The sequence below is a fragment of the Pygoscelis adeliae genome, unplaced genomic scaffold (assembly GCF_000699105.1).
Source record: "Pygoscelis adeliae isolate BGI_AS28 unplaced genomic scaffold, ASM69910v1 Scaffold127, whole genome shotgun sequence".
NCBI classification, from domain to species: domain Eukaryota; kingdom Metazoa; phylum Chordata; class Aves; order Sphenisciformes; family Spheniscidae; genus Pygoscelis; species Pygoscelis adeliae.
Window position 1 is genome coordinate 20,688 of NW_008825208.1, and position 13,388 is coordinate 34,075.

The following is a 13,388-nucleotide window of genomic DNA, read 5'->3' on the forward strand; positions in this document are numbered from 1 at the left end:
CTGCAAAGGGAGACGCAACAACGGCTCCAGCTGGGACAGCACGGCCTCCGACATCAGGTACGTCTCGGACGGGGTCGAATGCTCGCCGCCGCCCTCCCCGGCCCCTCTGCAGCCAGAGCCCAAGTCGGTGCCCGGCTCCTACAAGGATCCTTACGGAGGATCGGGCGGGAGCTACAATTCGCGGAAGGAAGCCGAGGCCATGCTGCCCGGGGACCCCTTCGGGTCGCTGGAGCACCGTGCTGCCACCGGGCAGACGTACAGCGAGCGGGTGGAGGCCTACAACCAGCGGTACGCCTACATGAAGTCCTGGGCCGGCCTGCTCAGGATCCTCTGCGTGGCGGAGCTGCTGCTGGGCGCCGCCGTCTTCGCCTGCGTCACGGCTTACGTGCACAAGGACAACGAGTGGTACAACATGTTCGGGTACTCGCAGCCCTACGGCTACGGGGCTGGCAGCGCCTACGGAGGCTACTCCTACAGCGGACCCAAAACGCCTTTCATCTTGGTGGTGGCGGGAATGGCATGGATAGTCACGATAGTGCTGCTGGTGCTGGGCATGTCGATGTACTACCGGACTATCCTCCTCGATTCCAACTGGTGGCCTCTGACCGAGTTCGGAATTAACGTGGCCTTGTTCTTTCTGTACATGTCGGCTGCCATAGTGTACGTCAATGATACCAACCGAGGTGGGCTCTGCTATTACCAGTTGTTTAAGACGCCGATAAATGCATCTTTTTGCCGTGTAGAGGGAGGTCAGACAGCAGCAATCATCTTCTTGTTTGTCACGGTGGTCATCTATCTAATTAGCGCGGTGGTTTCTCTGAAGTTATGGAGGCATGAAGGCGCTAGGAGGCACCGGGAATTAATGGAGCGAGAGGTAAGTCATTAGTTATCATTTTGTATCTACTGGGCATGGAGCGATGGGCAGCAGTTGTAAGATCTTCCCATGCCATAGACGGGGTTGTGACAGGTGTCTTCTCTGCAGCAGGTCTATAGCCTTTGAGAGTGAACTTTCACCAGCCTTAATAGTATTTGAGATCACTAAATGAAAGGCTTTTTTTAAGACGTCTGATCCAAATTCTTGGACTTTTTTTTTTTTTAATTCACTTTGGTAAGGCTCTGTTCTCTCTGTAATACTCGGCTCTCTTCCTGCCTCAGCTAATGAACTACTTCCTGGTGTGTATTTTCCAAACAAAGGAAGAAAGGAACAATGTGCTTGTTCAGCTGTTCAGTAGGGTTAGGCTTAAAGCCACCCGGCATTTATTTTGAAGGCTGTGCTTTCAGCACATCAGGTGCTGGTGTGAATGACCGTAAGAACATGAAGTACTTACTTTTACTTTGCAAGCAAAACTCCAAGCTACTTCTTTATGTCTTTTCAGTTTTCCTTACAATACGAATCAGAAAACAACAGTAGTAACAGAGCTGGTGAGATTTTAATCAACTTCATCTTTTTCACATCAAGTATTTTGCATTGCTGCTGACCTTGCCCTTACTAGAAGCATTCAGTACTCGCCTGGTTAATGATAAACTGTAATAGTAGAAAGTTACCACTGTCAACTGTAGAATTCAAAGTCATTTGTGTAAAACCTCTTTCATGTGAAAACACCACCAAAAAAACTTTAAAAAATTAATAAAACTTAATATAGCATAAAAATTAATGTATGTGAAGCCTACATCAGCCTAACTTAAGGAGGGGTCAGCATTTAAGTGATTTTAGTAGGAGAGAGCGAGTTTAAAGTTGCATTTCCACAGCTCTGTGACTGCAGTCCGATGTGCAGCATTTTCATTTAACACTGTTTTCCATTCCACCATCTTGCATAAAACTGAGACTCCCCTTTTGAAAAGTACATTGCAGCTCTTTGATAAAAAGTTTTTCAACCAACTTTTAGTATGTCCTGCAAGAACGAGGTGATTGCTGGAATTATTATACAGGTGTTCAGTCACTCTTCCCTGTTACTACCCATGTTCTTTTATTCCAGTTACTTAATATTTCTAAAGGGAATACTTTTATAATATAGGTTAGGCTCAGGAGGGTGCTGTGCAAAACAGCTGCTGGTTGAGCTACCGGTTAGCGCGCTGTTGTGTTTTCCAGGCAGTGAATTAGGCTGCAGAGTGTCAGTGAGTTAATACGGGCTGGAATGTGAAATAATAAAGGAGACTGGGAAGTGGATGGAGTAATTCCTGCAAGCTGTTCCTTACTGCTATGCTCTGGGAGATCCTGTTGTCGTTCTGGGTTTTGGGTGGTTGTTTTCGTTCCACCGTTCTTAAAACAGTCTAAATCAATTGATCTGAAAATATTCCTTACGCTAAATTTCTTCATACCCAAATATAAATGTAATTCTCTGTACAGCATCATTTTGAAAAAGTTTAGATTTTAAGAGTCTGTGCTTTTGCTTACTGTTTTTGCTGAAAATAAAACTTACAGTTCTTTCCATTTTTTGATAGATGAAAACACAGTCCTCTTTTCCAGAAAATAAGGTAGGAAATAAGAATTTATTTCTCTGTCTACTGGTGTTTCCAAATGGTTGTTCTTTTTATTGTGACTATTTTGATTGACCTATCTATTTATTTACTTGTTTGGCTTGGAAGAGATTAGACTTAATTCTTTAACGTAGTCCAGACAACATTCTCCTACCTAGACGATTTGGAAGAAGCTTGTAAAGAAGTTACTACTAGTTAGGCTAGGTTATAAAATTTACTGTAAATAGCAAAACCGATGACTGCCTCTGTATGTGCTCTTACCCTCTTTTATGAAATGACAAGTTCTGTAGCATTTATCACAGAGTTTGGCAGACATGGCTAGAACAGCAGGTCATCTGATGCGTTGTAGGTTTTAAAGACTCTCTTTCCTCCTGGCTGTCTGCTTAATTTGGAGGAGAGCCAGTGGAGGCACAGTGGTAGGTACTCTGTGAGTAGAGCTTGTTCCTGTGTCTCTGAGACTGCTCCAAAGACCTCCCTGCCAGTTTTGAAGTACCAGCAATTCTAGTGCTTCTGCCGCACAAAGATGCAGTTGCATACACTGCAAAGACCGTATAGGATCTTAACAGCAGGTGTTGATGATTCCAAGAGAATTTATGGTGTATTTATTTCAGTCTTAAATGTCTCCTGTTAGATACTGTGAATTTCCTACCACTGTTTCTCTGTTGCTTCAGTACTGGATCAGGATCCTTTTTTATATGTTCCAACAAGACTCCATGTGCTTTTATTTCTGGATCAAGGGATAAATTGTGCAATAGAAAACCAGGGGAAAAGGGAACTCCAGAGAACTGAGTGATTCCTGTTCATTCACAAACTAGATGGATATGCAAGGAAACTTCCTTAAATTATTTTTTTAAGACATACAAGACAAATCTTTCCAAGCCCCAAGAGGTATTCATCTGTCACTGGTACCACTGTCAGGACAAACTGAAGTGCGTACTGTGTGAGAAACATTACTGTAACTCTTTACTAATTTTCTAATTACAATAAGGGTTGTAAGAAATATCTATGATTTGCTTCTACTGCTGCTCAATACTTGTATCACTGTCTTTAAATGAGTTGGGTATTTTGTGGTTTATGTGTACTGCGTTTGAAGTAAAACTGACTTCATTAAGAACTATTTTTTTTTTTCTTTTAAAACAGTATGAAAGTGATGACAGACCAAGAGAAGAGGTCACTTACAGGCAGCTTAAATCAGTGGAAAGAAAACCGGAACTACTTAATGGTCATATACCTGCAGGCCACATTCCTAAACCTATAGTGATGCCAGACTACTTAGCGTAAGTGACTTGACTTTGATGAACAAACTTAATGGAGAATACTTGAATAATGTTTTTCACTCAGCATTTCTCATATATACACTCGTGGTTTCTCTGCCATGTGTATGCTATGGGAACTCATAGTTCTTTATTAAGTTAATGTTAAAAATAGAGAGGATGGGGGCTGGTATCAATGGCATAGAACCAGTAATATAAATAAAGAATCTTAAATTAAAAAAAAAACACCCAAACCTCAAATGTTAAAGCAGAATATTATAATCTAGCAAGTACAATAACTGCCAAAGGAACAGACCACCACCACATGGACAATTTAGGAAAAAATAAAATACATGGAAAATTACTCGTCATTTTAGCCCCTGAAATTTGACTACTTTTGTACTTCCTAAATGCTAAATGTATAACATGCTCCCTTTTAAAGGGTAGGCCTTTCCATGGTGAAGTGTGAGATCGTAAATTAATTTTTATATGATTTGCCATAGACTAGGCCACAAACTGAAACACAGGAGGTTCCACCTGAATATTAGGAAAATCTTTGTCACTGTGGGGGTTAGCACAGGTTGTCCAGAGACATTATGGAGTCTCCATCCTTGGAGATACTCAAAAGCCGTCTGGACACAGTCCTGCGCAACCAGCTCTAGGTGGCCCTGCTTGAGCAGGGGGTTGGACCGGGTGACCTCCGGACATCCCTTCCAACCTCAATCAGTCTGTCATTCTGTGATGTCAATCCTTAACATACATAAAAATTTCAGCAGGTAATGAGGTTAGCAAACAATACAGAAATACACTATCAAGGTGAAGGGTCCATGTGTTTGTTGAAGTCCTATCTCTAAAACTAGTCCTTGAAAACTTTTGCTTTCTTTTTTTTTTTTTTTTTTTTTTAAGGAAATACCCAGCAATTCAAACAAATGAAATGCGAGACCGGTACAAAGCAGTATTCAATGATCAGTTTGCTGAGTATAAAGAACTGTCTGTGGAAGTTCATGCTGTATTAAAAAAGTTTGATGAGCTGGATGCATTGATGAGACAGCTTCCTCACCATCCTGAAAGCATATATGTAAGTACCTATGAAACGGGTTCATGGAAACCAGGTGTGGAATTAGGCAGTTTCTGACTGTCTTTAGCTAGGGCACAATGTCTTGTGACACTGGTGGTGAGTTGGTGTGAGAGAAAGTTTCCCCAAATACGTTGTTTATTGTTTGGTCATCAGTCAAGGATACCAAGTTGCAATTAAGCTGTATACATGTTTTTCTGGTTTGTTTTGTTTTTTTTTTTTTCATGCTAGTAGCTTTCAACTTTGAGTGAATTACAGTTAACATACTTTCACTATTTCTCAAGTACAAGATTTACAACTAAAACGTTACAACTAAAACGTTACAACTAGAATGGATTGATCAAATGAGAATTTTACTTCTGACGAGTATTTTGTAGAATTTACATGAAGATATGGAGCACACTCAAAGTGTTCAAAAATGTGTGGTCTCTCTCATTAGGAACAGGAAAGGATATCAAAAGTTCTGCAAGAATACAAGAAGAAGAAAAACGTGAGTGTTTTCAGCTTTACATTGCTAGTGAATCTAATGAAGAGAGTGTAAATAGCCAACATGTCTGACACGAGGTACAATTCGCTAGCTCAGGGTATCCGTAACTACTACAGGGCTTTGTATATTTTGTCTTTTAAAACTTTGGCAAAGTTAGGATACCCACTCCACTCTTGCCAACAACCTGTTTTGAGAATAATGATTCCATTAGCCAGATGTGGGAAAAAATAAAACCCCAACCATTAAGCATTTTCATCTTCTGAAAGTATGTCTCATCTCTCAGCATTCTGCATTCAGAAGACTGGTTATTTTTTGGCATCCAGTTCAGTTATATTCGCTGACTGACACAGCCAACAGATAAGTTAACAACAGAAAACAGCCTTACTCTTGAAAAGAAGTTTTGTGTTTTCTTTGTGGCATGGGACTTAGACTCTCAAAAAGTAATTTTCAGTGTAATCCAAGAGGTTTCACTTTGTAATTTTTAAATGTGGGCAGTAAATGTGTACCTGTGTTCCATTAAAAACATAATACATTACAAATACTTTTTTTTCCACGGAATTCAAATTTTGTGTCCACGTTAGTTAAACTTCATTGCTTTTTTTGGGGGAGGGATTTATTAGACATACCACAACACACCTATAAAATCTAAATTATGCAGTAGGATTTAATTTATATTTGCAGATTTCTGTTTAAAAACTGCTCTGTTTACTAAGTAACTACAGCATATAAAAGCAGAACCTCTTTTTCCACCCCTTCATGAAGGAAGGGGAAACAGGAAATAAGAAATTGTGGCGAGGGAAAAAGAGTGTGGTTTTGGAGAATATTTGTATACTGTCCTTAATCAAGAACATAAGTGATAATAGACTATTCTTGGAAGAGTCTGAAAGTGTAATATATTAATGTAAAGGTTTTTGTATTTTTGGCAGGATCCTGCATTTCTGGAGAAAAAGGAACGTTGTGAATACCTAAAGAATAAGCTTTCTCACATAAAACAACGAATTCAGGACTATGATAAAGTTATGAATTGGAATGTAGAAACTTAGCTATGCCTTCACTTTGTGGATACTATTTTCTATTTTTTAAATCGATATACGTATTTTAAACTATTTATTTACTCTCAGAACAGTACACCTATGGGGATTGCTTAATCACTTTGTCACTTATTTAGATGTTGTACGTTACTGGTAGGTTTTATATGCAGATCCAATTTTAAATCAATGTAATGAAGTTATCTGATAAGTTTAGAAAACTTGTGCTAACATTTTGCTTTTATTGGATAGTACACAGCCTGGCCTCTTAAATATCAATATTTTATTTGAAAATACTGTATTTGTAAACTTGCAAAGCCCACCAGAGAAAGCAGTTCTCTGCCAAAAGTTTGCACAGAGATGCCATTAATAATTTCAGATTTTATTTATAGGTGACAGCTTAATGATATCAGAAAGAGCTGAGCTGTTCTTTCTGTCTGGGGTTTGGTGGAGTGCTTAATCATACTGAATAATTTTGGCAAGTCGATAATTAGTTTAATAAGGCTTTTTGTATTGTATTTCCAAATGCTCAGCTGTATGTCAGAAATTATCTGGAATTTCACCCAACAGGAGATGCAAAATAACTTCCTATTTAAGCAACCATAGTGGGGGGCGGGTGTTGGGGTTTTGTTGTTTGATTTTGTTTTTTTTTTATTCCCCTCTTTAGAGGTGATGCAACAAATTTATATATGGCCTTAAAGGAATAGAGGTACAGGATGAAACTCATGTTAATGTTCCATTAGTGTTTCTATAGGCCAGTATGCTCTGCATACTTTTTCTGGCTCATCTTAGTTGGAATCCATGAGTTTAAAGGCAAAACACTTCATTCTTCATCAGCAAGTAACAGGACTTTTTGTCTAGGCAGCAGCTGTTTGTGAACTTGGCATTCAGAGAGTACGTACAGCAAAATTAATTCTCATTCAAAGTATAAATTATCACTGTCCTTTATAAGGCTAGCTAAAATGTTTTAATAGACATGCTTTCCAGAGCATATCTGCATAAATTCAATATACATTTTTATATTTTATCTTGGGGATAGGTTTGTATATGCAAATGTTTTCATAAGCCAGTAAATTTTCTTTGTATTCTTTTTCACATCTTTGTTTACTTTTTTTACTTACTAAAATTGTTAGAAGCATTGATAGTTTCTTTGTACAGTTTTCTACAACTGCAATTTGTCTGTTCCAAAATATATTTTAATTTGAAAAAACACCCACCAGTGTAGCCATGTTATTCTATTGCTTATAAAGGCATTTTGTTAGAAGAAGGTGCTCTGATTAAGGTTATTTTCAAATTTTTGTTAGCGATCGTTTTTTCTTTAAAAGAAAGTTTTCAACTTTTGCCTTAATTGAAAGGCAAGACATCAGGAAAGATGTTTCCAGTTTAGAACGGTGATGGTAGTACCACCTCTGTTCTTCAGTACTGGAAATGCATTAATATACCTCGCTCTGGCAGTTATATCCCTTCTGACTTTTGAGCCCTTATCATTTACGCTGCAATCCCGATGGCTACAAACCCACTTTCATATTCATAAAGTTGACTTTCTAATTCTACCAGCCACTTAATTTCAAGAGTTTTAGTGGATGAAGAAATAACACAAGATACCATGGGAACACTGAGAGAATTTGAAAACTTGGCACCTCTTAATTTGAAAGCCTTCAGTCTCATCTACCTGCAAGGTGTCTCGCAAGGTGCCTCAATCTTTTCATCAGTCTGAAATCAGATGACAGTCAGTGCTATCCCTTGTTCTCCCTCTCTTTTCAGGTGCCTCTCTCTGGTTCAGGTTTCTGTTCTTTTCAAGGAGGAGGAAGCTGCTCTACCTTATAAAGGAGCTGGGCCAAGTGTTCTATACCTATTGTGCTGTATACTTGTTAAACTTATCTTTGTAAGAGACGTCCTTGTCCAAATCCCTGCAATCTAAATGACCTCTCACTGTACACCCAGGTTTCTCATTTTTTCTCAGAGGGAGTTCTGGGCATTGCATCAGTACCAGGGGAAGAAGATTAATCCAAGTTTAAGGATCAACTGATGTTTATAAAGTGCTAAAAAGAAGCTGACTCTGATGTTTTCTTTGGCAGATTCGCAGTCTGCACCCTTAATTCGCAGTCTGCACCCTTAACAGCTCTTCCTCCCATATGACACTGAGACCCAGCTCCAGGCTCCCTTTGACAGTGGTCCAAGTTGCAGCCTCTGAGAAACTGGCTCCTGGCCCCTCAGTGCCTGTATAGCCTCTGCAGAAGCTTCGTGCTTCTCCTTTCCTGCAAAGTTTCCAACAAATGTGCTGGGAAAAGGGGATACCATGCCTGTGGCTGGAACGAGGAAATAAACCAAGCGGAGACAGCTGTATGTGGATTGCTCCACGGTTCCCAGCAAGGTGCTACAGGTGTGGCTGAGTGGATTTTCCAAAAGCTGGGGAGAGAAGGTATGTAGGAATACTCCCTTCTGCCAGCCTTTAGGGTTTCAAATAGGATTAGTGCAGTGCATGGCAGTGGGGCGTGCTGAGCACGGAGCCCCAGGAGAAGGCATTTACCTTCCCAGCTTAGGAAGTCCCACAGGGCGCAACACATTGCGACCATTACAGTAAAGTACATGCTCAGTCCTGCATCGGTTACAGACCTCAACGCTGCTAAGCAGGCACTTCCAGTGCATACAATTGGTGAGCTGGTTTTGCTCTCACCTATTAATGGAGGACTGAAAAGGGTCTTGTAAACAGTGTTCTGAACATGCCAAAGAAAAAAATACTAGTCTTAAACATTTTTATCTCTCAGAGAAACTGAGATTAATGAAATAAGAATTAATGGGAGTTGAACCTGGGAGTTGAAGCCAGGTAAATGCAAGACAGAAATTAGGAAGAAATTGAGTGAGAATTAGTTACAATCAGAACTATCAGGGAAAGTGGTCTCTTGATATCCTTAAACAATAGAAGGTATACTTCAGACAAAACTAAAGTTACTAGATGGTTATCACCTCTGCCTCTCTATGCCGTCCCTCTAGTCTCAACCCTGTGGATCTACATTGTTGCATATACGTGTAAACAGCCTGCTGTGTGGTCTTACTCCTGTGAGTGGGTTTTTTGCAGAAGGTAGTTAACATTTATTTGAATCTTGCCAAGTAATATTGCTCTGCATCAATGGGCATACAGCATCTGCTTTCAATTACAGCCTGTCCTCAGACACTGAGTGTATCTAACAAGAACTTTTATCCTTCAGTCTTCCTCTTAGAAAATGCCCACCTGGCTCCACAGATCTACAAAGGGAAACGTCCAAGAGACTTACAGTTTCCAGGAATTATAACAGTTTTCAAACTGGACTTGAATAAATCAGTAAAAGGGCTTTTTTTATTGATAAACAGCTGGATATCCTTGATCAAGATAACTGTGGCAACATCTGCGTACTCTACTGATCTGTACATTTTTGCAGGGCAGATAAAGCAGCGGCTAACAAATGTGACCAAAAGTTTGTATCGCATAGTAGGGTGGACTACCTTTCATGACAGCGTATCAACTAAAAATACTCGTGGCAATGAAGAACCTAATTGATTTGAAATTGTAGAAGAAGCTATCCAGTATTTAGTTTATTGATCTCAAAATTGTGGTGGGATTTGAAGCATTTGGACAATCATAATATACAAAATGATTGAATATCCTGCACTCCTGTCCAGCATTGAAATTCTTGGCCTTGACAATAAAAAAATATCCCTGTTCTGAAAGAAGTCTCATTTCTCTCTTCTATTAAAATTGTCAACTTGCAGCAATTTTTCCATTTCAACATTTTATAAATTGGACTTTTTCCTTCTTAAGAAAGGATGGCATGTGATCTAATGGGAGTAGATCAAACTACAACTTTATTTCAGTTCCTAGAAGCAAATCTTGACTTCTTAAACTAAAGAATTCCCCTTTGTCCATCTTCAGTAGTTTTGATTGCTTTCCTTCAAAATATCTTGGATTTTTCCCAGGCATGATTTAATTGAAAGCTAATTAATTTCTCCTGTTTTCCCTATATTTATAAATTACTCCTGATAAATGCAGCAGGCTGAAGGGTACAGAATGGTAAGTTTTTCTCCGCCTCCTATTTAAGGAAATGTTACTATTGTTTAAATGTTTTCTTCCTCATCTATTGTCTTACTTGGATGCAGAGTGACACTCCTTAGAAACGGATGCTCGGCAACTTTCCTGTAATTCAAGAGGTCAAACCCAGTCTTGGCACACTTCCACTGTATCCAGTGAAGTTATGATTGCTCTGCACAGAAATTTGGCTAAAACTATCTCTAGCTTTATTGAGCTAATCCTCACTGCGATGCTTATGAAATGGAAACTCTTGGTGACATGAGATGGATCAGTGCTGCTCGCAATTATTTTAGGTAGAAGCAAAACAATCATGTAGCATCAAAATACCTGAAACTAATTTGTTACCTCCTCTTGCATTTTGATGTTGATCTGAACAGATCTCTACTCTTTCACGTGCAGAAAGAGTTTCACTTTTGCATAACTGCATTTTCTTTTTGCTTGTGTTGTGGGAAAGCAAACATTTGCAAGCTTTTAAAACTACATTTTTACATGTACATTTTACATAAAAACCAGGAATTTTCACTCTAACAAAATAACTAGAGACATTCATACAGTTCTAGAACCTGCACTGTAATCCTGTTTAAATAAAAAGACCTTGTAGAATTACCAGAACATGTAAAATGGCTAAGATGTATTCTTTCATCCTGAAAGGTTGCTTATTCCCTACTATTCCTAAAATATGTGCATTCTGTAGATGTCATTGGGTTTCTTCCTCTCTACCTATAATTGAGTAGTTAGAATAATTTTTCTTTTCTACCACTGTGCGTAGTATTCTGTTCCAGAGATACATACAAATTATATATAGGCATGTGTAAATTATATGTAAATAATTTTTTTCTTTTTCACAACAAATTTCAGATCTTGATAATTTTTAATGTTTCATAGTTCTGATCCTGTTTTTCTATTAGTGAGTTTGTTCCGCTAACAAATCTGTCCCTCTACTCCCTTGTACTCTTGTATTTGTGTTTTTCCCCTGCTGCCTCATTCTCACAAAGGCCAATCCATCCTATGGCAACATTTTGTCACCGTGCCTTCTTCTCAAGTACTCTGACATTAATCCATACAATTGAAAATGCTTTTCTTGTATTTAAACAAATCATCCTCTAGGTTTAACAATGTGAACTAGTTGCTGTTGTAAACTCCTGAATGTAGGGACCATGTTGTGCTTCATTTGGCATCAACTAGTATGATACTGCAGAATTGTTTGTCAATTTCTGGGCATAGCAAAGTAAGGGTAATAGAAGAAAGTTACTGTTACATAGTTAAATGTAGTTTTATAATCTTTACTACAGTAGTTGTGAAAGGTGTTTAGTTAACATCTATAAATATAACAGTGCATTTTCAGTGTGAGACATCCGACCTGTTTTCTGCCTGCATATGAAGATAATCACTATTACAAGTGCTTCAGATTTCTTCTTTGGAGAGAACAATAAAAGCCCCTCCCAGACCTATGTACCAGCCAAAACCCCAGTATTTCTAGTGGGTGTTAAAACTGTGACTGGTTTTCTTCTTGATGCTTTCTCTTAGTGTCTAGTCAGAGTTGTGCGTGCAAACAAAATAGCCTTGTTGCCCTATTTTGAAAAGCAAGTGAGAAGGGAAAGCTGTAGCTTCAGGAAGTTTTCATCTCTAAGAAATCACTACCTTACAACATCTCCTCATCTAGACTTGTGCTATTTTATAGACCAAAAATAAACTTTTTCAAAGTTGCATTGGCATGTATGGTTAGAACTCATCCAGCCCAGTATCTTGACCGGGCACCGCTCTACTACATTAATCAATATTTCAAAATCTCTCTGCTGTGATCTGTAACGCCAGGAGCTGCTGGAAATGAACTGGAGTCCTTCATCTATCTTTCTGGCCACCTTTAAAAATAAATCATATGCTTGCAAAGGAGACAAACAGTAAATTTAAAGATATATGAAAAAATGGAACATACACAACATTTAGTGAAAAACTAAATTTCTTTTGGTCAGAGCAATTAGCACACTCATTCAATGGAATATGAAGTCTCCCAACCCACGTTTTAAAAGCAATTGACAGTTAACAGTTCACAGCATTGTAGTAATAATTTATTAAAAGAAATCCTCAAAGAAAGCTATCACAGCGAAACAAGAACCCAGCCTGAAAGGGGTGATTCTGAATACAGTGAGATTATTCTGCGTTTTTGCAAAAAACTTGTATTACTCCACTACTCGGTTTGCTCCCGTGAGGACATTAAAATTACAGAAAATATACCTTAAACTTTGCAGCAATGAATGAATTCCAAGTTTGGTATTTTAGAACAGAATTAAAGCAGTGCTTTTGCTACTGGGATAATAGGCAGCTGTTTTCATTAAGTAACTGATGAGTGTAATTATGCATTAAAATTCAGTGCTACAGTATCTGTAAATAATCGTCTTTTTTGCAGGCTCCTGGATTCTTCTGTTAATTACTGAAATTACTTCAGTTAATTACAGAAATACCATGTAAACCCAGATAGCGCCTTAATCCTGTTAACTGGTCCCCGAGAGGTGAGCGAGAGCCGGTTTGCCTGACAGAAACTTACCAGGGGCTCCGCGCCCACATTAGTGATGTATCCGCGACGCGTCTTCGCTATGCTACCATACTTTTAATAATTTCTTTGGAGTATTTTGATGTTGTTGTGAAAAATATCCTGTATTTATTTGTAGCGGCAGTAGTATCTTCCTCAGTTTGAGACGCCGAGGGTCACCCGTTCACCGGAGACGCCGAGAGGCCGGAGAGCTTCGCTCCCGCCTTCCCCGAGGGTCCGTTTCCCGCCTGGCGGTGAGACTGGGCTGGGCCGGTGCGGCCTCAGAGCCTTTTGAAGCTCGGGGCAAGTTAAACCCGGCATTACCGGTGACAGCCACCGGGCCCCGTCCCGCTCCCTCCTGAGACGGGACGTCAGGCCCCGGGCTGCCCGCGAGTGCGGTCCTTTCTTCCCGGAACGATCGCTCCGCGGCCCGGGCGGCAGCCGGGAGGGGTTGCCGGCGCACCGAGGCGG

General features: G+C 39.6%; 1 protein-coding gene across 1 annotated transcript in view; it reads left to right on the forward strand.

Annotated features, from left to right (window-relative positions):
* The window catches only part of LOC103921063 (MARVEL domain-containing protein 2-like), a 7,532-nt gene extending 897 nt beyond the window's left edge, over positions 1–6,635 (forward strand). The window contains exons 2-7 of the mRNA XM_009328972.1: positions 9–874; positions 2,443–2,475; positions 3,619–3,755; positions 4,638–4,809; positions 5,246–5,296; positions 6,220–6,635. Coding sequence (XP_009327247.1) covers positions 9–874; positions 2,443–2,475; positions 3,619–3,755; positions 4,638–4,809; positions 5,246–5,296; positions 6,220–6,336 — 1,376 coding nt within the window. The 3' untranslated portion in view covers positions 6,337–6,635. The remainder of the gene's footprint in view (positions 1–8; positions 875–2,442; positions 2,476–3,618; positions 3,756–4,637; positions 4,810–5,245; positions 5,297–6,219) is intronic.
* Positions 6,636–13,388: the final 6,753 nt, after the last annotated feature.